General features: G+C 38.6%; 2 protein-coding genes across 6 annotated transcripts in view; one reads left to right on the forward strand and one right to left on the reverse strand.

The window, feature by feature from the left end:
* CLDND1 (claudin domain containing 1) overlaps positions 1 to 24987 on the reverse strand; it is a 197376-nt gene that overhangs the window by 9733 nt on the left and 162656 nt on the right. For 3 of the 5 annotated variants that reach the window (XR_016233056.1, XM_089331519.1, XM_089331505.1), the window contains one exon: positions 15971 to 16395. The exons of the other annotated variants lie outside the window; for them this stretch is intronic. The gene's annotated coding sequence lies outside the window, so the exon portion shown is untranslated. Of the gene's footprint in view, positions 1 to 15970; positions 16396 to 24987 lie in introns of those variants that run through there. 5 annotated transcript variants of the gene reach the window in all.
* On the forward strand, positions 2701 to 15453 carry LOC100356311 (olfactory receptor 5H8-like). The gene has a single exon (XM_017346711.4). The coding sequence runs from the start codon at positions 12591 to 12593 to the stop codon at positions 13518 to 13520; it is 930 nt and encodes a 309-aa protein (XP_017202200.4). The 5' UTR covers positions 2701 to 12590; the 3' UTR covers positions 13521 to 15453.

Here is a 24987-nt window from a genome sequence, read left to right on the forward strand (position 1 = left end):
ACTTTGGTGTGTCCCAGTCCTGGATGTTGCAAACATCTGGAGTGTGATCCAGCAGATAGAAGATCTCCCTCCCTGACCCTGTCTCTTGCCTTTCAAATGCAAAATCAAAACAAATAAAGTTAAAATAAAATGTTTAAATATAAAAATAAGAAAATCTATTTCAAATATCTTAATTTCAATACTCCATGGTCTATGTGCTCTCATTATATACTAGAACATTTATTTTGATCTTTGTCTCTGTGTTTCACTCTGTTCTTCAGTATCTTTGTTCTCTTTTTATCTGGAACACTCAACTTTCCAGCTTCCCTTCTGCTCAATACCTTTTTCTATTTCTCTTCTAGTTTATTTATTGCTATTAGATATATTCAGAATTGTGGAATACTTATTTTCTTTTGAAAAGCTCAATTAGATTACAATTTTGAAGTCCTAATATTTTTCTATGCTTTGCAATGTGTAGCAAAGTCAATTATGGGACTCTAAAATATTTTGTTGAACACTTATTAAATTGACATGAATCTGGAAACAGAAATACATAGACTACAGGAATGTCTCACTCTTTCTAATTCCTGAAATGAGTCCAGTAGTGATACCTGAGCTCTAGCACAGTATCACACACCCAATGTGAAGCAGTCTTGTTCTTTGCTTACTCCTCCTTCTGATGTTTTTCAGTTGAAATTTTTCCTCAGATTTCAGCTTCAATTGGTGGATATCAGGATTTGAGCTGCAATTTCCATGAGGATAAGAATTGCTTTGGGAATCGGGACACTGCCTTGATTAAAGTTGTATTTTTTCAGCTAAGATTATATTAGTCAAGTCCCTTAAAACATGAAATTTTATAGTGGAGTATACTGCAATTATAATTGTTAAGTCTAGAACTGTCTAGAATAAGTTAATGTTTATGATTACCAAGTCTGTAATGACCTATGGGAAAATCTGGACTTCTCATTCCTGTCCAAATTCTCAGTGCCCACTAGTACATCTTCAGTTTGTCCTACAGGGAATAAATCCTTGGGTACTCTTCAGGAGAACTTCAGGTTTCAAGTCCTTCTACTTCTGGGAAAAGCACATGCTTACATAACTGGTTGACTCTTGTTTTTGCAAACTAATATAAACAACATTTTTTCTGAGATTAGGAAACTAAACCCCTGAAATGAATCAGCAGACAAAGAATTGCCACATTTATAATGTCAATCCTTTGCTATTTTATTTTTTTCTGTTTTAGGAAGTCTGTTAGTTTTAAAGGAAATCCACATCTTCTTTCAGTAAATGGGTAAGACAGAAATTATTTATATATTTTCATTTGTATATTAAGATGAAAATATATTTGAATTTATAGTAATTTAGATGACATAATAGCCAAGTATGAAGTGGAAATCAATTAGTACATTATCCATATTTTATTGCGTGGCTAAAAATTTTGGTAAACAAAATAGTTGTAAGATTGATTTGTCCCTTTAGTAATGTTTTATTGGCTTCTTAGCCTAAAAACAATGACTTTATAAGATTTAGTGATTTAGAGCTGTGAGCAACAGGAAGCTAGGTTTGAAGATTCAAATCATAATGATTCTCTCTCTTTTTTTTTTTTTTTTTTTTTTTGACAGGCAGAGTGGACAGTGAGATAGAGATACAGAGAGAAAGGTCTTCCTTTTCCGTTGGTTCACCCCCCAATGGCCGCTGCGGCCGGCGCACTGTGCTGATCCGAAGCCAGGAGCCAGGTGCCTCTCCTGGTCTCCCATGCGGGTGTAGGGCCCAAGGACTTGGGCCATCCTTCACTGCACTCCCGGGCCACAGAAGAGAGCTGGCCTGGAAGAGAAGCAACCAGGACAGAATCCAGCGCCCCAACCGGGACTAGAACCCGGCATGCTGGCCCCGCAGTTGGAGGATTAGCCTAGTGAGCCGCGGCGCCGGCCATAATGATTCTTATATAAGAAATCTTTCTGTTGATTCTGATAAAAGATCCAATCTTCTTTGTTAACATTCTGATTGAAACTCTTAAACTGTCAACCAAATATTAACTCTTCAGCCTCTTCTGAAAATACTTGTCCAAATACTTCACGTATACAGCAGAAATATGCTGAAAATATCTTTTCCCTGCTCTTTCTAACACTTATGATCTAAGAACCCAAAAATAAACTCAAATTTATAATCTTACATATTCAGTGATTTCAAAATACCTGGAGGGAATCCCATTCCAAATAAAAAAAATGGAAATATTGGCATTGGTTATTTGTATTGCCTTTTTCAGTTTCTTGTTTATTTGTTCAAATGTTATTCTTCTACAAAATCTGGTAAATAACCAAGTACTCTCTTGTTAAATGAAGGATTGCTAGAGAAAGTAAATTCCAGTCACTATAAAAGCAAAGAAAAAGCAACCTTTTTTTCATGAAGTGATTCACATGATGTCTTGATAAACAGGTACAAAGAAAAATGACTAACAATCAAGCAATCATCATATCTAGCATTTCTTTTAGTTACCTTTCTTTGTTGGTGGTGGTCAGAGTATTAAAATTTAATCTCTTGGCAAATTACCAGTATATACCATGACATTTTTAGGATTATTAATTTTTTTTTAATTTTTTTAAACTTTTATTTAATGAATATAAATTTTCAAAATACAGCTTATGGATTACAATGGCTTCCCCCCCATATCGTCTCTCCCACCCACATCCCTCCCGTTTCCCACTCCCTCTCCCCTTCCATTCACATGAGGATTCATTTTCGATTCTCTTTATATACAGAAGATCAGTTTAGCACACATTAAGTAAAGATTTCAACAGTTTGCTCCCACACAAACATAAAGTGAAAAATAATAGATGATTTTTTAAATGATGATGAAATCAGATCAGACCTATTGTCATGTTTAATCCCAGTGAGAGTCAAGTTGGGAATTGATAATTTCTTCTTCTTTTTTTTTTTTTTTTACAGAATATCAGTTTAGTATACATTAAGTAAAGATTTCAACAGTTTGCACCCCCATAGAAACACAAAGCGAAATATACTGTTTGAGTACTCATTATAGCATTAAGTCTCAATGTACAGCACATTAAGGACAGAGATCCTACATGAGGAGTAAGTGCACAGTGACTCCTGTTGTTGACTTTACAAATTGACACTCCTGTTTATGGCATCAGTAATCTCCCTATGCACCAGTCATGAGTTTCCAAGGCTATGGAAGCCTTTTGAGTTCACCGACTCTTATCTTGTTTAGACAAGGTCATAGTCAAAGTGGAGGTTCTCTCCTCCCTTCAGAGAAAGGTACCTCCTTCTTTGAAGACCTGTTCTTTCCACTGGGATCTCACTCACAGAGATCTTTCATGAACAACTTAATACATTATCCCTCTTAGTAGTTTTTTTGTCTGTTCTACTTAATATGACTGGTTTAGTTCTGTAATTAATACACAGTTATTCTTAAGTGTTGAAATTTAACTGAAATGTGATCCCTGTTAAACATAAGAGTAGGAATAAGAGAGGGAAGAGATGTACAATTTGGGACATGCTCAAGCTGACTTGCCCCAAATGGTAGAGTTAGAAACATACCAGGGGATTCCAATTTAATCCCATCAAGGTGGCATGTACCAATGCCATCTCACCAGTCCAAGTGATCAATTTCAGTTCACAATTGATCATAATGAAAGGACTAAGAGTCAAAGGAAGCACATAAACAAGTCTAGTACCTGCTAATACTAACTGATAGAATAAATAAAGGGGAGAGTGATCCAACATGGGAAGCGAGATACTCAGCAGACTCATAGAATGGTGGATGTCCTAAACAGCACTCTGGCCTCAGAATCAGCCCTAGAGGCATTCCGATCTGGCTGAAAAGCCCATGAGAGTATTTCAGGCATGGAAAGCCAAGAAAAAAAACACAAACAAACAAAAAACCCTAAAGGATTATTAATTATTAATTGAGTTTTCATGTTGTTCCATTTATAAAAATAATTCCTAAGGGGCCGGCGCCGTGGCTCAATAGGCTAATCCTCCACCTTGCAGCTCCAGCACACCGGGTTCTAGTCCTGGTCAGGGCGCCGGATTCTGTCCCGGTTGCCCCTCTTCCAGGCCAGCTCTCTGCTGTGGCCAGGGAGTGCAGTGGAGGATGGCCCAAGTGCTTGGGCCCTGCACCCCATGGGAGACCAGGAGAAGCACCTGGCTCCTGGGCTGCCATTCAGGGATCCTTGCCCCAACTGCACTTTGTCTCAGAGAGTCTAAGATAGTCCTGTTCCAGCATTCATGGTGCAACATTATCACATCACAGAGTCTTATCCCTAAAGCCTGAAGAAGGTATATTGTTGCAGTTGATTTCTCAACAATATTGCAGTGGATTTGTTTCTGAGAGGAGGAGCATGGTGGGGGCAAGAGGCACGGATCCACCACACAGACCCGGGGAGTTGGGTGAAAGTGGGCTTGAGGCAAGCATCCTGCAGACTCATTTATTTGTTAGTACAGCAGCTTTTATAGCCAAGACCAGCCAATCCGGTCAAGGGGTGGTCTATGCCCCAGTCAATCATAGCCTGTTGCCGGGCAGTTTCCAAAGCCATCCAATCACAGCCTGTTGCCAGGCAGGCTCCATTGGCCATGTGGGTTTCAAAGCCATCCAATCAAAACCTGTTGCCAGGCAGGCTCCGTTGCCAGGTGGGATTCAAAGCCATTCCTAAGTAACTGACGCTGGCTTTCCAGCGGCCATCTTGGCATGGCCTTCTCATTCCACCACAGTATATAAAGGCTATACCACTGTATGTACTATCAACTAGACCACCAAATCCCTCCCAACTAGCAAACTCATCTTCAAATGACTGTCTTTTTCTATCACTGGAAGAAATACTTTTTCTACCATAAATCAATGCAGGAACACAGGAAAGATGATCCCACCAAATGAACACAGTAGTTTTCTGTAACTGACCTGAAAGAAATTCAAATTTACAAATTGCCTGAAAAGGAATTCAAAACAATGATCTGAAAGAAATTCAGTGGGCCTCAAGAGATAATTCAAAAAAACCAGAAAAACATATAATCTGAATGAGAAATTTACCAAAAATAATTTTAAAAAGCAGAAGTGTTGGAACTGAGAATTTGATGAGTGAAATAAAAAATATTACAGACAAATTCACTGGCAGACAGAATTAAGCAGAAGAAAAACTTTACTAGAAGTTCAGTCTTTGTAATTACTCAACTAGAGGGGAGTCAAGTCAAAAAGGAGTGCCTCTACATTCTTCTTTCCCTAGTGAAATAGCAGTTTGAAACTATCCTAAAGGTTTCTACCCTCTTTTTTTAAGATGTTATTTATTTATTTGAGAGGTAGAGATACGGACAGTGAGCAGGCAAGATGGAGAGGAAGGTCTTCGATCTGCTGATTTACTCTCCAAATGGCTGCAATGGCCAGAGCTGGGCCGATCCAAAGCCAGGAGACAGGAACTTCTTCCAGGTCGCTGACCCGAGTGCAGGGGCTCAAGCCCTTAGGCCATCTTCTACTGCTTTCCCAGCCATAGCAGAGAGCTGGATCAGAAGAGGAGCAGCCAGGACTAGAACTGGTGCCCATATGGGATGCTGGCACTGCAGGTGGAAGATTAACCTACTGTGCCACAGCGCTGGCACCTCTACCCTGTGTTTTTTACTTTTTTTAGGATTTGGCAATTAAATGAAAAATTCAATGATTGCTCTGGCAGAGGGTGAAGTATTGAGTTTTTCAATACTTTTTGGAAACCACGATAACTGTGATCATAATTATTCAAAATTCTATTACCACATTTCAGTAATATTAATGGGTGGGCTTCTGTTTGTTAGGAAAAAAAATATGGCAAGCTGGATCAAGCTTTGGAACATCCTCCCCAAGTTATATTGTGCACACAGTGTGTACTTGCTGTGAAAATGCAATGTATGAAAATGTCTCTAAGTGAGACATTTCGGGGAATAGATATACCAGCTGCTTCTTGACACCCTCCTTCTTTCCCTCTAGGTAGTTTGCACAGCCACCTAGACCTGCTGCAGAGACTTCTCTTATTTTGATCCTCACTCAGAACTTACAACTTCTGGGTCACTTGTTGATGGACCCGAGTTGTGCCTCCCTAATGGGGAAAATATTGTTTATGAAATGCAAACAGTTAATGTGACTTTGTACCTCTTTCTAATTTGCAGGAGGGACTACATAAAATAGCTTATCTATAACCTTAAAATGGACAGTTCAACATAGACCATATCACTGAACCGCTAGAAACTGTACTAAACTAGAAATCCCATGAATTTTTGTAAAATTTATTTCCAACTCTGACATGCAAACGTCTTACCAATAAGTCAAGAGTAATGCTGCCTCTTGCTCACCATGTCAGTCAACATAAATTCATCAGTGTAACGGTGCAGTGTGATATCCCGTGGAAAGAAAAAAATGATCAAGTTTGAAGGCATTTATAAATTATACATATGATAAAAGACATGTTTTCTAGATATATGTCAAGCTCTTAACATGGATTTAAAAATCTAATAATCCAATTAAAAATTGGCAAAGACTTGGACACTTCACCAACGATGACATACATATGTCAAATAAGGATACAAAGACATCTTGAGCTTTAGTAACCATCAAAGAAATGTAGGTAAAAAATTCAATGAGATTCCATGGCCCACCTTTTAAGCAAAATTCTAAAGAAGGCAGATAAGTGGTGAATAAATCATCCAAAACTATAACCTTTACTGTTCCCCTAACATGTCAGAGGAGGTTAAATTTTAAGAAATAAAGTTGATGCATCCACTCTAATTGCTACAAATAAATATTTTAAATGTTCTTTGACAAGTTCTAATTTTAATGTTCAAAGGGAAAATGTGAATACCTTATAGCTCTATTAAAAAGTATTAAAAAGTCCCTCAGGGAAGGCATTGTATTGCAGCGGGTTAAGCCACTACCTGAAATGCCAGCATCCCATATGGGCACCTGTTCAAGTCTGGGTTACCCCACTTCCAACCTAGCTTCCTGCTAATGCACCTGAGAAAGCAGTGGAGGATGGCCCAAGAGTTTGGGTCCTGCACCTACATGGGAGACCTGGAAGAAGCTCCTGTCTACTGGCTTCAGCCTGCACCAGCAGATGTTGCAGCCATCTGGGAAGTGGACCAGTGGATGGAAGATCTTCTGTTTCTCTCTCTCTCTCTCCATCTCTGTCTCTCCCTGTAACTCTGAGTTTAAAATAAATAAATAAATAAAATCTTTAAAATGTCCCTCAATCCTTTTCTTTTAAGGTATCATAAAGACAAATATTTCTGATGTATCTTCTGAGTTCTGTATAATCTTGTCTCTGCTGCATCCTCTACGATATCTGGCACCTCTTTGCTTCTCTATTTGCAGGCCAGACATATTTACATTTTGGTTTGCTCCAAAGATCAAAGTTCTTTCTGACAACCCTGGCTCTCCAATGATGAAGGCTCTGTGGATGGCAAATGTCCAGAGGCATCACCTTGTTAGAAATGATGACTTCTCAGCCCTACACCAGAACTGCTGAAATAGAATCTGTGTTTTTACAACATCTGAAAGAAACTCATAATTATTGATCTTTGGGAAACACAGCTATAAACCACCTCCTCAAAGTCCTTAGTCTTTGCTTTTCCCTTGCTCCTCCCATTGACCTTTGCCTAGTAAAATTCTCTTCAGATCTGAGCATTTAGTGAGGGAGTTAAGTATGTATCTGAATTTGAGCTGCAGGTTGTATGAGGAGCCAAGTTAGTGTTGACTCCTAAAGGAGGTTATTAGTATTGCTGAAATTATGGTTTGATAAGTTCAGACAAGGGCATACAGAGTATTTAAAACTTGATCAGATTTTGTTACTAAACATGTCATCTGTGGTGGAAAATAGAAGCCGAAAGTGTAACTTTAATTGTTAAAATAGAACATCTACAGTGACTTGAGATATGATTCTAAAGATTGCAATGCCCAATGGGATAATTTGAACTTCTGACACACATCCAAAACTGCAATGCCCAGTAGAACTGCTCCACTTTGTCCTAAAGGAAATCCTTGAGCTGTCTTGGGGGGAATTCAGTTCTTCATTCCTTTCTCCTTGGCAAAATCCCACAGTTGTACAAGTGGTTGACTCTTATGTGCAAGGTAAATTTATGCACATACACATCCTCAGCTTGGGAAATGAAGCATCCAAAATGAATCAGTGTGCCAGCAATTGCTGCCTATATTATTGTCATTCTTGTAGTATAATTGTGTTTTTTTTTCTACTTTATAAATAGAATACTTTAAAAGATTCTTCACAACTTTTTTCAAAATATGGTAAGAGAAATAATTCTATTATATTCACTATTCTCAAAAGAATATTTAAAATTTTGCTTGATTTGTAATAATTTAGGATGTTTACAAGATGTTGAAGTAGGAAGGTAGCAGTGAATATCTATTATTGAATTATATGTATATTTTCACGACTAAAGTCTACATAAGCAAGCAAAATAGCTGTGAGATTGATTTGATTTTTTAACAATGTGTTATTTAAACTTGTTTACCACAATATTTTACAATCTAAAATTTGTGAACCAAAACATTAATTTAAAACTCAGTTGAAAAGATTCAGTCATAGTGATTCTTATATCTCTATGTTGAATGTGATAAAACTCATGTTATTTAATTAAATTCATATTCTGATTAAAAATTTTGAGATATCATTTAACTATTAGCTCCTCTATCCTTTGAGCTGCCTCTGAAAATAATTTGACTATGAATATGTGTATATATGAATATTAATATTTGTATGTATATACATACTCATATATGTAGTATACATATGTGTATATGCTTGTATATATACAGAAATACACAGAAAATGTCCCTCTACTATATTTTTCAGTATTTATAGATTTGAAAATGCTCAAGATTTTCAATTATTTCATGATTTGAGATTGAATGAAAGGAACCCACTCCAAAGCAAAATACATTTAATCACTAGAATTATTAGTTTTGGTTATTTAAATAGCCTGCTTTAGATTTCACTCTTGTCTGAACATTATTCTGCTTAAATGAATTGTAGAAGAAAGTGCTCTCAACCAAATATCTAAAGTAAATCAGTTTTATTCCCTATAATAACAAATATTAAGAAACTTGTACATACATAAAAAACTTTGAGACAGTATTAATATATTTACAAATTACACAAAGATTGTAAGTAAAATTTAGAATCAGATTTTTCTTCCACATACAAATCATACAGGAAAATAAGACTTTGAATTTAAGTAACAATAATGAAAAGATTCCCGCAATGCACATCCTTTGAGGCATTCCAGGGCTTACCCCTAAGCCTCTGAGCCTTTCCTTTGAATTCTCCTTCAGCCTTTCCCTGACACTTCTCTCTCCCTTATTTGACTTGTCTTTCCTGCACTCACCATAGATGTTAAGTTCTTTGCCTATTTCCCTTCCTTTTGTTTTCTTTATACCACCCAAATTTTCCTTTTCACAAATCCTGTCCCTTTTCTCCTCTCACCGCTTTCTACTCTTCTTACTTTTGAAAACTTTCCTATTAATAAGTCCTACAGAAAAATCATTTTATGTTAGTCTACAGCAGAAAACAAAAGCGTTCTTGGATTGCTGAATTTCACTTTTTCACTGTTGTACAAACTTTTTCCAATTCACTCCTATTTTTAAAAGATTGCTTAATTTGAAAGGGAGACAGACAAGGAAGGAGTGGGGAGAGAAGGGAAGAGAGGGGGAGGGGGAAGAGAGAGAGAGAGAGAGAGAGAGAGAGAGAGAAAGAGAGAGAGAAACCTTTCATTTAATGTTTCACTCCCCAAATGTCTGCAACAACTAGAGCTGAGCCAAGAAGAACCAGAGAGCCAGGAACTCCATCTGGGTCTCCCACAAATGGATGGCAGGGTCTCAAACACTGAAGCCATCATCTTCCTCAACCAGGGTGTGCACCTGCAGGAAACTGGATTGGGAACATAATATTCAGAACTCAATAGGCATTCCAATATGGGATTCAGGCACTGCAGGTGGTGGCTCAATCCACAGCATGAAGTGCCCCTTTCATTCACTTCCAGTTTCCTCTTACCTTAATTCTTTCCCAAAAAAAGAAAGTTGTCTTCCTAAAGTCACCAAAATCTCTTAGCCCCATAGTCAGGGACCTTTGCTCACCACTGTCCTACTAGAGGATTTATTTTGGCATGTGGGACTTCACTTCACTCTGTCCTCCTTAGGAATCTTTCCTCTCTTGTGCCTATAACATTCAGTTTTCCAGTTTCCCTCCTGCTTCTCTGATCACTCTGCTCAGTAACTTTTGGGACTTCTCCCTAAACTACCTTTTGTTTGACCCAAAACACTTGCTTGCAACAGAATGAATTCATTCACTAGATATTAGCTTAGAGACATATGGAAGTTGCAGGAATCAGCTGTCAAATGAATAGGAAAAAATAATGCAAAATTGTCCATTAACAACCGAATTCTTGTCCCAATACTAGTTCAGTAAAGGCTGCTATTACTGCTGTTGAATTTTGGGATGTCACAGCTGACATATTTAATGATCAATTCCATCACTGGTGAAGGACACATTTTCTGGAGTTTTGATAATGTTGCCATGGCCACCTTTGCATCCAAAGTCCTTTTCAGTTTTTATTCCTTTTCCAGATTCCAAATTGACAGTGGATTGGTTTGTCTGGCAAAACCTAAGTCAAGTCTCCTCACTCTAGGAGCAAAATGGATGGGAAAGTGAGTATAACTCCAGATATGGTGTTACTCTCTGTCTACACCCAAGATGTATGTAATGGAAAAGATCAGGTGTCAAGTGTCTAGGAAATGACATGTATCCATTTGATCACCTCTATAACCTTCCCAAGTTTCTTTTCTCATCATTCCTCTTTTGCTTTTGTGACGTTCTTCAGTGCATAGGAAATCATATCTGTGCCTTAAACTACCCCCTGCGACTTCCATATTATTATTTTTATTACACTCTAACAGAGTCATAATGCCTTCAGCTACCCCAATGTCTTCCCTATCATTTTTATTATACACTAACATACTGATACTACTAACATCTCTTCTGGATGTTCAGAGGTTGCTCCTTCCACACATCTGCCAAAGAATCCAAATTGTCAACCTCATTTTAAATCACCAGATGACTCCATTTTCTTCCTCTAGCCATTTTTGTTAAATCAATTGTGTCCTGGAATCTTAACTCAATATTGTGACTTTTCTTAAGTCTATTTTCTGGTTATTTAACTCTACATATATTTGCATACATAAATTAGGTACCTCATATGCATTTGAATGATCTGGACAGCATTCAAAAAACTACATATGCCTAGACTTCTTTCTTAACCTAATTAATCTATTTCAATAGTAATATTTCATACTCTATTTTGGCAATAAGCCTTCCCAGACAATCCTCATATGGAATTTGGTTTGAGATCTCCAGAAATAGGAAAAGCTTTCCACTATGATTTTTGACTGCAATATCTCCTCCTTGAAGCCTATAAGACTATTTAATTTATTTAATTTAAAAGATGTTTTACGCTGGCACCACGGCTCAATAGGCTAATCCTCCGCCTGCGGCTCTGGCATCCGGGTTCTAGTCCCAGTTGGGGCGCCGGATTCTGTCCCGGTTGCCCCTCTTCCAGGCCAGCTCTCTGCTGTGGCCCAGGAGTGCAGTGGAGGATGGCCCAAGTGTTTGGGCCCTGCACCCGCATGGGAGACCAGGAGAGGCACCTGGTTCCTGATCAACGCGGTGCTCCATGGAGGGTGAACCAATGGCAAAGGAAGACCTTTCTCTCTGTCTCTCTCTCTCTCTCTCACTGTCCACTCTGCTTGCCAAAAAAAAAAAAAAAAAAAAAATGTTTTACATGCCAGTCTCCATTTTAAAAGTTTTTGGTATGAGACTGTTGCCTGAGAAATAAACTTCTAATTTTTTTTACTTGCCTTTCAACTCTCATATTCTAAGCTTTAAAAGGATCTTTTCCCTGAACCTTCACTGCATATCAGACGTGAATTTTTTATAAAAATTAGTTATTTACCTGAAAGGCAGTGTAACAGACAAAGACAGGCATAGACAGAAAGAGACCTTCCAACTGCTGTTTCACTCCCCTAGTGGCCACGAAAAGTGTGGCTGGGAAAGGCTGAAGCTAAGAGTCTGTAAATCCACCTTGTTCTCCCATGTAGGTGACATGGGTCCAAGTACTTGGAGCAGCCTCTGCTGCCTTCCTATGTACATTAACAAGAAGATGAATCTCAAGTTGAGCAGCTGGGACTCAAACTGGAGCCCATATTCAAGAATTGCCAACATCCAAGGTAGTGGTTAACCCACTGCACCACAGTGCTGCCCCCACCCCCCGCCACAGGATTTTATAAAACCACATTGAAAAGTACCCAGATAAATTCAACACATGCATAAAGTGGCTCTCCTTTAAAAAATCTATTCTTACATCTTCTATGAGCTGAAATAACTAATTTTTCACTTACTTAAATCAGCCTCAAATAGTCTTTTTTATAGATAAATCATTCTGATAACTATAAGGCTTCATTCCAACCCCATCCACACTCATATCCTCCAGTATTAACTTTATAAATCCTAGGTGAATAATCTTGTGACATTTGCTGCATTTCATTTCAGGGGACATCCAGTGAGGACATGAAAATGGAAAATACAACTGTGCTGACAGAGTTTGTTCTTACAGGACTTACGTATCAATCACAGTGGAAAATTCCGCTGTTCTTAGGGTTCTTGTTAATATATCTCCTCACCATCACGGGGAATCTAGGACTCATTGCTCTTATCTGGAGTGACCCTCACCTTCACATCCCCATGTACTTGTTCCTTGGGAGTTTAGCCTTTGTGGATGCTTGCTTGTCATCCACAGTGACTCCAAAGATGCTGATCAGCTTGTTAGCCAGGAATAAGATGATATCTCTCTCAGAATGCATGATACAATTTTTTTCCTTCGGAGTAAGTGCAACCACAGAATGCTTTCTGTTGGCAACAATGGCTTATGATCGCTATGTAGCTATATGTAAACCTTTACTTTATCCAGTGATTATGACCAATGGACTATGCATCCGGCTCTTAGTATTGTCATTTGTGGGTGGCTTTGTTCACGCCTTAATTCATGAAGGATTTTTATTCCAATTAACATTCTGTCATTCCAATGTAATACATCACTTTTATTGTGACATTATACCCTTGTTAAAGATTTCCTGTACTGATCCTTCTATTAATATTCTGATTCTTTTTATTTTGTCTGGTGCAATTCAAGCATTTACCATTGTGACTGTTCTGGTATCTTATACATTTATTCTCTTTACAATCTTAAAAAAGAAATCTGAAAAAGGAATAAGAAAAGCCTTCTCCACGTGTGGAGCCCATTTGTTGTCTGTCTCGTTATACTATGGCTCTCTTCTCTTCATGTATGTTCTCCCTGCATCTCAACAAGCAGATGATCAAAATATGGTGGACTCTCTGTTTTATACAATCATAATTCCTTTGTTAAATCCAATTATCTACAGTCTGAGAAATAAGAATGTTATACATTCATTAACAAAAATGTTAAAGGGGAATTTTTAGATTTCACATTACACTGTGTTCCTGTTTTTATTAGAATTATTCAGGTTAGATTTGGGTTTATTCTGGTACATGTTAAAGTATTTTGCAATTGTAATCACCATAGTTTTTTTTTAATGATGTAAGTTGTTAGGACTTAATAAACTCCTTAAAATATTTTATATGTTGTGAATGTAATGAAATTTAGCCAAGTGTTCATGGACTAATAGAATAAGAGAATACAAAAGCATTTTATAGGCTTATATATTCTTCAGTATGGTTTTACAAAGTTGTAAATGCTACAAGAGCATAAATCTCATAGCAAGGACTGGAATATGGTTTATTTGATACTAATATACATGTACTGGGTGTAAATTCATAACACACTTATTCCATGATGGTGGGAGGTTCCTGATAGAATTTGGCCAAATTTCATTTGGCTAGCCATCAAAAGGTTTCTCTTCCTCTCTATTTGGGAAATGGTGGATTTCTCTTCTTGTAAAGATTCAATTCACACATGGTGCAAAGGATTAAATAAAAAGGGAAATGAGAAGGACTAAACTAATGATAGCATGAATAAACTACAGAAGATGCTCTTTTCTTAGTCTGGCTCTATGACTAAGGAAAGGCCAGCTGCTCATTTCTATCTATCATGTCTTCAACAAGCCTTTTAGCTGGGTGTTTACATTCTTCAGCCATTTGAAAAGCTTCACAAATTCTGTTGGGATGAGTATATATAAGAAAATAGATGTGGCTGAATAGGAGGGAAACAGTTTCGATCTTCTCAGAATTAAAAAAAAAGAAAAGAAACTAAGATAAATAAGTACTCATTTAGGAGAATGGACATTTTGATGATATTGATTCTTCCAATGCATGAGCATGGAAGATTTTTCCATTTCTTGGTATCCTCTTCTATTTCTTTCTTTAAGGTTTTGTAATTTTCATCGTAGAGATCCTTAATGTCCTTGGTTGAGTTTATTCCAAGGTATTTGATTGTTTTTGTAGATATTGTGAATGGGATTGATATTAGAAGTTCTTCCTCAGCTGTGGCATTGCCTGTGTATACAAAGCCTGTTGATTTTTGTGCATTGATTTTATACCCTGCTACTTTGCCAAAATCTTATATGAGTTCCAATAGTCTCTTAGTAGAGTTCCTTGGGTCCCCTAAGTAAAGAATCATATCATCTGCAAAGAGGGATAGTTTGAGTTCTTCCTTCCCAATTTGTAACCCTTTAATTTCTTTTTCTTGCCTAACAGCTCTAGCTAGAACTTCCAGAACTATATCGAATAGCAGTGGTGAGAGTGGGCATCCCTTTCTGGTATCAGATCTCAGTGGAAATGCTTCCAACTTTTCCCCATTCAATAGGATGTTGGCTGTGGGTTTTTCATAAATTGCTTTGATTGTATTGAGGAATGCTCCTTCCATACCCAGTTTGCTTAGAGTTTTCATCATGAACGGGTGTTGTATTTTATCAAATGCTTTCTCTGCATTTATTGAGATAATCATATGGTTTTTCTTCTGCATTCTGTTAATGTGGTGTATCCCATTGATTGTTTTGCGCACATTAAACCATCCCTGCATACCAGGGATAAATCCCACTTGGTTTGGGTGGATGATCTTTCTGATGTGTTGTTGCATTCTATTGGCCAGAATTTTATTGAGGATTTTTGCGTCTATGTTCATCAGGGATATTGGTCTATAATTCTCTTTCAATGCTGCATCTTTTTCCGGCTTAGGAATTAAGGTGATGCTGGCTTCATAGAAAGAATTTGGGAGGACTCCCTCTTCTTCGATTGTTCTGAATAGTTTGAGAAGAATTGGAGTTAGTTCTTCTTTAAATGTCTGGTAGAATTCAGCAGTGAATCCATCTGGTCCTGGGCTTTTCTTTGTTGGGAGGGCCTTTATTACTGTTTCAATTTCTGTCTCAGTTATGGGTCTGTTTAGGTTTTCGATGTCTTCCTGGTTCAATTTAGGTAGGTTGCATGTGTCCAGGAATCTATCCATTTCTGATAGGTTTCCCTGTTTGCTGGCATACAAGTCCTTGTAGTAATTTCTGATGATTCTTTTTATTTCTGTGGTGTCTGTTGTTATGTTTCCTTTTTCATCTCTAATTTCATTGATTTGGGTCTTTTCTCTTCTTTTTTAAGTTAGTTGGGCCAATGGGGTGTCAATTTTGTTTATTTTTTCAAAAAATCAGCTCCTCGTTTGGCTGATTTTTTGTAATGTTTTTCTTGATTCAATCCTGTTAATTTCTTCTCTGATTTTAATTATTTCTCTTCTCTACTAGATTTGGGTCTGGTTTGCTGTAGGTTTTCTAGATCCTTGAGGTGAATTGAAAGCTCATCTATTTGGTGCCTTTCCAATTTCTTGATGTAGGCAGCTATTTATATAAACTTTCCTCTTAACACTGCTTTTGCTGTATCCCATAAGTTTTGGTATGTTGTGCTGTTATCCTCATTTACTTCCAGAAAAGTTTTGATTTCTCTTTTAATTTCTTCTATGACCCATTGTTCATTCAGGAGCATGTTGTTCAGTCTCCATGTGTTTGCATATGCTCTAGGGATTCCTGAGTTGCTAATTTCCAACTTCATTCCTTTATGGTCTGAGAAGCTGCATGGTATGATTCTAATTCTTTTGAATTTTCTGAGAATTGCTTTATGGCCTAGTATGTGGTCAATCCTAGAGAAGGTTCCATGTACTGCTGAGAAGAATGTAAAATCTTTAGCTGTAGAATTGAAAGTTCTGTATATATCTGTTAGATACATTTGGGCTATAGTGTTGTTTAAATCTACTGTATCCTTGTTGATCTTCTGTCCTGTTGATATGTCCATTCTCCCAAAAGCAATTTATAGATTCAATGGAATACCAATCAAGATACCGAAGACCTTCTTCTCAGATCTGGAAAAAAATGATGCTGAAATTCATATGGAGACACAGCAGACCTAGAATAGCTAAAGCAATCTTGTACAACAAAAACAAAGGTGGAGGCATCACAATACCAGATTTCAGGACATACTACAGGGAAGTTGTATCAAAACAGCGTGGTACTGGTACAGAAACAGATGGATAGACCAATGGAACAGAATTGAAACACCAGAAATCAACCCAAACATCTACAGCCAACTCATATTTGATCAAGGATCCAAAACCAACCCCTGGAGTAAGGACAGTCTATTCAATGAATGGTGCTGGGAAAACTGGAATTCCACGTGCAGAATCATGAAGCAAGACCCCTACCTTTCACCTCAAACAAAAATACTCTCAACATGGATTAAAGACTTAAATCTACGACCTGACACCATCAAATTATTAGAGAGCATTGGAAAAACCCTGCAAGATATAGGTACTGGCAATGACTTCTTGGAAAACACCCCAGAAGCACAGGCAGTCAAAGCCAAAATCAACTATTGGGATTGCATCAAATTGAGAAGTTTCTGTACTTCAAAAGAAACAGTCAGGAAAGTGAAGAGACAACCGACAGAATGGGAAAATATATTTGCAAACTATGCAACTGATAAAGGGTTGATAACCAGAATCTACAAAGAGATCAAGAAACTCCACAAAAATAAAACAAACAACCCACTTAAGAGATGGGCCAAGGACCTCAATAGACATTTTTCAAAAGAGGAAATCCAAATGGCCAACAGACACATGAAAAAATGTTCAAGATCACTAGCAATCAGGGAAATGCAAATCAAAACCACAGTGAGGCTCCACCTCACCCCAGTTAGAATGGCTCACATGCAGAAATCTACCAACAATAGATGCTGGTGAGGATGTATGGAAAAAGGGACACTAACCCACTGTTGGTGGGAATGCAAATTGGTTAAGCCACTGTGGAAGTCAGTCTGGAGATTCCTCAGAAACATGAATATAACCCTACCATTCAACCCAGCCATCCTACTCCTTGGAATTTACCCAAAGGAAATGAAATTGGCAAACAAACAAGCTGTCTGCACATTAATGTTTATTGCAGCTCAATTCACAATAGCTAAGACCTGGAACCAACCCAAATGCCCATCAACAGTAGACTGGAAAAAGAAATTATGGGACATGTACTCTATAGAATACTATACAGCAGTCAAAAACAATGAAACCCAGTCATTTGCAACAAGATGGAGGAATTTGGAAAACATCATGCTGAGTGAATTAAGCCAGTCCCAAAGGGACAAATACCATATGTTCTCCCTGATAGGTGACAACTAACTGAGCACCAAAAAGGAAACCTCTTAAAGTGAAATGAACACTATGAGAAACAGTGACTTGATCAGCCCTCACCCTGACTGTTGATGAGCAGCTTAATATGTTATCCCTCTTAGTATTTTTTTGTTTGTTCTACTTAATACTTTTGGTTGAATACTGTAATCAATACACAATTCTTCTTAAGTGCTGAAACTTAACTGAAAAGTGATTGCTGTTAAATATAAGAGTGGGAATAAGAGAGGAAAGAGATGTGCAATTCGGGACATGCTCAAGCTGACTTACCTCAAACGGTAGAGTTAGAAACATACCAGGGGAATTGAATTCAATCCCATCGAGGTGGCATGTACCAATGCCATCTCACTAGTCCCAGTGATCAATTTCTGTTCACAATTGATCATAATGATAGGACTAAGAACCAAAGGGATCACATAAACAAGAATAGTGTCTTCAAATACTGGCTGATAGAATCAAAAAGGGAGAGAATGATCCAACATGGGAAGTGAGACCCATAGAATGGAAGACCCATAGAATGGAAGATGTCCTAAACAGCACTCTGGCCTCAGAATCAGCCCTTAAGGCATGTGGATCTGGCTGAAAAGCCCATGAGAGTATTTCAGGCATGGAAAGCCAAGACACTCTGGGGGGGGGGGGGAACTAAATGAAAGATCTCCATGAGTGAGATCCCAGTGGAAAGAATGGGTCGTCAAAGAAGGAGGTACCTTTCTCTGAAGGGAGGAAAGAACTTCCACTTTGACCATGGCCTTGTCTAAATATGATTGGAGTCGGTGAACTCAGGGGGCTTCCATAGCCTTGGCAGCTCATGACAAGAGCCTAGGGGGATTACTGAGGCCATAAACAAGAGTGTCAATTTGTTAAGTCTACAACAGGAGTCACTGTGCACTTACTCCTCATGTAGGATCTCTGTCCTTAGTGTGCTGTACATTGTGAATTAATGCTATAACTAGTACTCAAACAGTATTTTTCACTTTATGTTTCTGTGTGGGAGCAAACTGTTGAAATCTTTACTTAATGTATGCTAAACTGATCTTCTGTATATAAAGAGAATTGAAAATGAATCTTGATGTGAATGGAAGGGGAGAGGGAGTGGGAAAGAGGAGGGTTGCAGTTGGGAGGGACGTTATGGGGGGGAAGCCCTTGTAATCCATAAGCTGTGCTTTGGAAATTTATATTCATTAAATAAAAGTTAAAAAAAAGAAATAAGTACTCATTTAAAAGTTCCTGGAATGTGTTTTTGACAATGCACGATTTTAATTTCAAAATACAAAATTTCAAATAATGTTTAAATGATATATCATACTGCTAAGTGAATGGTGTTCAAAAATGAAGGTGGCAAGAATTTGGAAATTATGTGCCTGCAAAGTTCCTGACTGCCAACTTTCTTCGTAGTTGATACTTTTTAAATATAAGGAGTGATCAGTTTCAGGTCATTCCTGCCTGTCCTCATTCAACCCAAATTCCATGCTCATTCCTACTGATACCACTCAGAACCCCACTCTATAATTCCTCATCTATGTATGTTTTTTTTAAGATTTATTTATTTGAAAGTCAGAATTACACACACACACACAGCGGTCTTCCATCTGCTGGTCCACTCCCCAATTGGCTGCCGATCTGAAGCCAGGAGCCAGGAGCTTCCTCTTGGTCTCCCACATTGGTGCTGGAGCCCAAGCACCTAGGCCATCTTCCTCTTCTTTCCATGGCCATAACAGAGAGTTGTATCAGAATTGGGGTAACCAGGTCTCGAAATGGCACCCATATGGAATGCCAGCACTGCGGGCAGTGGCTTTACCCACTATGCCACAGTGCCGGCCCCGACCATACCAGATTTCAAGACATGCTATAAGGCAATTAGAGTCAAAACAGCCTAGTACTGGTATGAAACCAGAGGGATAGACCAATGGAACAGAATAGAAAAACCAGAAATCAGTCCAAACATCTAAAACCAACTTGTTTTTGACAAAGGAACCAAAGTCAATCCCTGGAGCAAGGACAGTCTATTCAACAAATGATGCTGGAAAAACTGGATTTCCACATGCAGAAGTATGAAGCAAGACCCTTACATTACACCTTACAAAAAAATCCATTCAAAATCGATTAAAGACCTAAATCTATGACTTGATACCATAAAATTATCAGAGGACATTTGGGAAACCCTGCAAGACATGGGCATAGCCAAAGAGATCTTGAAAAAGACCCCAGAGGCACAGGCAGTCGAAGCCAAAATTAACAAATGGGATTACTTCAAATAGAGAAATTTCTGCACTGCAAAAGGAACACTCAGGAAAGTGAAGTGGTAACTGACAGAATGGGAGAAATTATTTGCAAACAATGCAACTGATAAAGGATTACTTACTAAAATATATAAAGAGATCAAGAAACTCCACAACAAAACAAAAAACCTAGTTAAGAAATGGGCCAAGGACTTAAACAGACATTGCTCAAAAGAGGATATCCAAATGCCCAACAGACACATGAAAAAATGTTCAGGATCACTAGCTGTCAGGGAAATGCAATTGAAAACCACAATGAGGTTTCACCTCACCCCAGTTAGAGTGGTTTTCTAACAGTAATCAACAAACAACAAATGCTGATGAGGATGTGGGGAAAAAGGTACCCTAATCCATTGTTGGTGGGATTGTAGACTGGTAAAGCCAATTTGGAGGACAGTATGGAGATACCTCATAAATCTGAATATAGACTTACCATTTGACCCAGCAACCCCACTCCTGGAAATTTATCCCAGGGAAATAAAATTAGCAAATAAAAGAGTTATCTACACCCCCATGTTTATTGCAACTTATCCACAATAGCTAAGACATGGAACCAACCTTTTTAAAATCCAGTCAACCAAAGACTATAAAAGAAATTATGGAATATGTACACTATGGAATACTACACAGCAGTAAAAAAAAAATGACATGCAGTCATTTACAACAATATGGATGGAGGAGTTCCAAGATGGCGGACTAGGGAGGGAGATTACTGTTCTAGCCCAGGAGAAGAAAGTTTAAAAAACATGGAGATACTTGTAGTCTCAGGGAAAAGTTAGGGAAAAAACAGCAGAGGAAACTCTACAGAAATTAGAGGGACACAGTGGACCAACGTAGAGGGTGTGGGTGCCCATGGCTCAGGACTCCAACATCAGAGAGCCTACACACCAGCTCTGGAAAGTGAGGTGAGACCAGTCCACAGCAGCCCAAGCCACTGGTGAAAAAGTGGCAGGAAGAGCCTAGAGGGAACCAGGCTTGGAGCCCTATGTGGGAAAGTATACCAGCCAAACCAGAGGAGAAGAAAAAAAAAAAAAAAAAAAAAAAGGATGGGACGGGCACATTGCTCTCTCTCCAATCACTTTACAAAGGTGTACTGTAACAAGCCAATAAAGTGGGCGCCATTTTGGACATACAGAACATCTGTGCCAGCTCATGTCTGCAACTGGCAAACAGCTGAGCAGAGACTCATGACTCTGGAGGGGAGAAATAACAGGAGGTTAGGAGCTGGTGACTGTGTGAAGCTTCTGAACCAGGACTGTGAAAAAAAGCTAAGGGTGTGTGGGAGGACTCACGATGTGGCTGAGGCTTTGAGCAGTCTCAGTGGGAGACTCCACATGCTTGAGGGTTCCTGGTTACCTGGTGAGAGACATTGGTGGGGAATCTGAACTTGCTCTGAGGACTGCACAGATCCTTTGTGTGGTCCTTGGAACAGAACAAAACTAGTAGGAGAAAAGAAATAATTAAAATTAGAGAAGAAATAAACAAAATTGAAACAAAAAATACAAAGATCAGCAAAAAGAAGAGCTGGTTTTTAGAAAAAAATGAACAAATTGACACACTATTGAGCCAACTAACCAAAAAAAGGGAAGGAAGACTCAAATCAATGAAATTAGAGATGAAAAAGGAAATGTAACAGAGGCACCACAGAAATAAGAAGATTATCAGAAATTACCACAACGAACTGTGTGCTAAAAACTGGGAAATCTAGAAGAAAAACATAGATTCAAGGACACATAAGACTTTCCTAAATTGAGCCATGAAGACATAGAAATCTAAACAGACCCATTACCAAGATGGAAATTGAGTCAGTAATAAAGACCCTCCCAATGAGCAAAAGTCCAGGACCAGATGGTTTCACTGCTAAATTCTACCAGACATTTTTAATTAATTAATAATTTTTTAAGGAATATGAATTTCATATGTACTACTTTAGGAATACAGTTTTATTTATTTATTTTATTTTTTTTTTTTTGACAGGCAGAGTGGACAGTGAGAGAGAGAGAGACAGAGAGAAAGGTCTTCCTTTTGCCGTTGGCTCACCCTCCAATGGCTGCCACGGCCAGCGTGCTGCGGCCAGCGCACCACACTGATCCGATGGCAGGAGCCAGGTACTTCTCCTGGTCTCCCATGGGGTGCAGGGCCCAAGCACTTGGGCCATCCTCCACTGCACTCCCTGGCCACAGCAGAGAGCTGGCCTGGAAGAGGGGCAACCGGGACAGAATCCGGCGCCCCGACCGGGACTAGAACCCAGTGTGCGGGTGCCGCAAGGCGGAGGATTTAGCCTAGTGAGCCGCGGTGCCTGCCAGGAATATAGTTATTCTTCCCACCATGCCCACCTTGCCACCCACACTCCCACACCTCCTTCTCCTCCCTCTCCCTGTCCCAGTACCATTTTCCATTATGATTCATTTTCAATATAACTTTGTACACATAAGACCAACTGTATACTAGATAAGAATTTCAACAATTTGCACACACACAAAAAAACCATTTGAGAGCAAGTATCACAGTTAACTCTCATAATACAGCTCATCAAGGTCAGAGTTCCTGCATGAGGAGTTAGTGCAAAGTGACTCCTGTTGTTAATTTAACAATTAACACTCATATACGATGTCAGTGACCACTCAAGGGTCTTGCCATAAGCTGCCTAGGCTATGGAAGTTTTTGATCCACAAACTCCATAAGTATTTAGACAAGGAAATAAGAAAACTTGAGTTCTCTCCTCCTTTTAGAGAAAAGTACTTCCTTCTTTGATGGCCACTTCTTTACTTTGGGATCTCATTCACAGAGATCCTTTATGTAGAATATTTTTCCCCAGTGTCTTGGCTTTCCATGCATGAAATACTCTCATGGACTTTTCAGCCAGACCAGGAAGCCTTAAGTGCTGATTCAGAGGTAAGAATGTTACTTAAAGCAATTGTCATCCTCTGAGTCTGCTGTGTTGACTGCTTCCCATGTTGGAACATTCTCTCCTTTTAATTCTATTATAATTACCTGACACTTGATCCTATTTATATGGCCACTTTAAAACTTAACCCTATTTATATGTTCACTTTTTTTTAACTTTTATTTAATGAATATAAATTTCCAAAGTACGACTTATGGATTACAATGGCTTCCCCCCCATACCGTCCCTCCTACCCACAACCCTCCCCTTTCCCACTCCCTCTTCCCTTCCATTCACATCAAGATTCATTTTCGATTATCTTAATATACAGAAGATCAGCTTAGTATACATTAAGTAAGGATTTCAACAGTTTGCTCCCACACAGAAACATAAAGTGAAAAATAATAGATGATATTTTTAAATGATGATGAAATCAGAGCAGACCTATTGTCATGTTTAATCCCAGTGAGAGTCAAGTTGGGAATTGATAATTTCTTTTTTTTTTTTTTATAGAGGATCAGTTTAGTATGCATTAAGTAAAAATTTCAACAGTTTGCACCCCCATAGAAACACAAAGTGAAATATATTGTTTGAGTACTCGTTATAGCATTCAATCTCAATGCACAGCACATTAAGGACAGAGATCCTACATGAGGAGTAAGTGCACAGTGACTCCTGTTGTTGACTTTACCAATTGACACTCCTGTCTATGGCATCAGTAATCTCCCTATGCTCCAGTCATGAGTTTCCAAGGCTATGGAAGCCCTCTGAGTTCTCCGACTCTTATCTTGTTTAGACAAGGTCATAGTCAAAGTGGAGGTTCTCTCCTCCATTCAGAGAAAGGTACCTCCTTCTTTGATGACCTGTTCTTTCCACTGCGATCTCACTCACAGAGATATTTGCCAGAGTGTCATGGCTTTCCATGCCTGAAATACTCTCATGGGCTTTTCAGCCAGATCCGAAGGCCTTTAGGGCTGATTCTGAGGCCAGAGTGCTATTTAGGACATCTGCCATTCTATGAGTCTGCTGAGTATCTCACTTCCCATGTTGGATCACTCTCCCCTTTATTTATTCTATCGGTTAGTGTTAGCAGGTACTAGACTTGTTTATGTGCTCCCTTTGACTCTTAGTCCTTTCATTATGATCAATTGTGAACTGAAATTGATCACTTGGACTGGAGAGATGGCATTGGTACATGCCACCTTGATGGGATTAAATTGGAATCCCCTGGTATGTTTCTAACTCTACCATTTGGGGCAAGTCAGCTTGAGCATGTCCCAAATTGTACATCTCTTCCCTCTCTTATTCCTACTCTTATGTTTAACAGGGATCACATTTCAGTTAATTTTCAACACTTAAGAATAACTGTGTATTAATTACAGAATTAAACCAGTCATATTAAGTAGAACAGACAAAAAAACTACTAAGAGGGATAACATATTAAGCTGCTCATCAACAGTCAGGGTGAGGGCTGATCAAGTCACTGTTTCTCATAGTGTTCATTTCACTTTAAGAGGTTTCCTTTTTGGTGCTCAGTTAGTTGTAACCTATCAGGGAGAACAAGTGGTATTTGTCCCTTTGGGACTGGCTTATTTCACTCAGCATGATGTGTTCCAGATTCCTCCATTTTATTGCAAATGACTGGATTTCGTTGTTTCTTACTGCGGTATAGTATTCTAAAGAGTACATATCCCATAATTTCTTTATCCAGTCTACCATTGATGGGCATTTAGGTTGGTTCCAGGTCTTAGCTATTGTGAATTGAGCTGCAATAAACATTAATGTGCAGACAGCTTGTTTGTTTGCCAATTTCATTTCCTTTGGGTAAATTCCAAGGAGTAGGATGGCTGGGTTGAACGGTAGGGTTATATTCATGTTTCTGAGGAATCTCCAGACTGACTTCCACAGTGGCTTAACCAATTTGCATTCCCACCAACAGTGGGTTAGTGTCCCTTTTTCCATACATCCTCACCAGCATCTATTGTTGGTAGATTTCTGCATGTGAGCCATTCTAACTGGGGTGAGGTGGAGCCTCACTGTGGTTTTGATTTGCATTTCCCTGATTGCTAGTGATCTTGAACATTTTTTCATGTGTCTGTTGGCCATTTG

The sequence above is a fragment of the Oryctolagus cuniculus genome, chromosome 4, assembly GCF_051225735.1.
Source record: "Oryctolagus cuniculus isolate XC-2025 breed Fujian yellow rabbit chromosome 4, ASM5122573v1, whole genome shotgun sequence".
NCBI lineage: Eukaryota > Metazoa > Chordata > Mammalia > Lagomorpha > Leporidae > Oryctolagus > Oryctolagus cuniculus.

Excerpts from the sequence above, each read along its gene's own strand:
- LOC100356311 (XM_017346711.4), top strand. The coding sequence starts at position 12,591 with ATGAAAATGGAAAATACAACTGTGCTGACAGAGTTTGTTCTTACAGGA.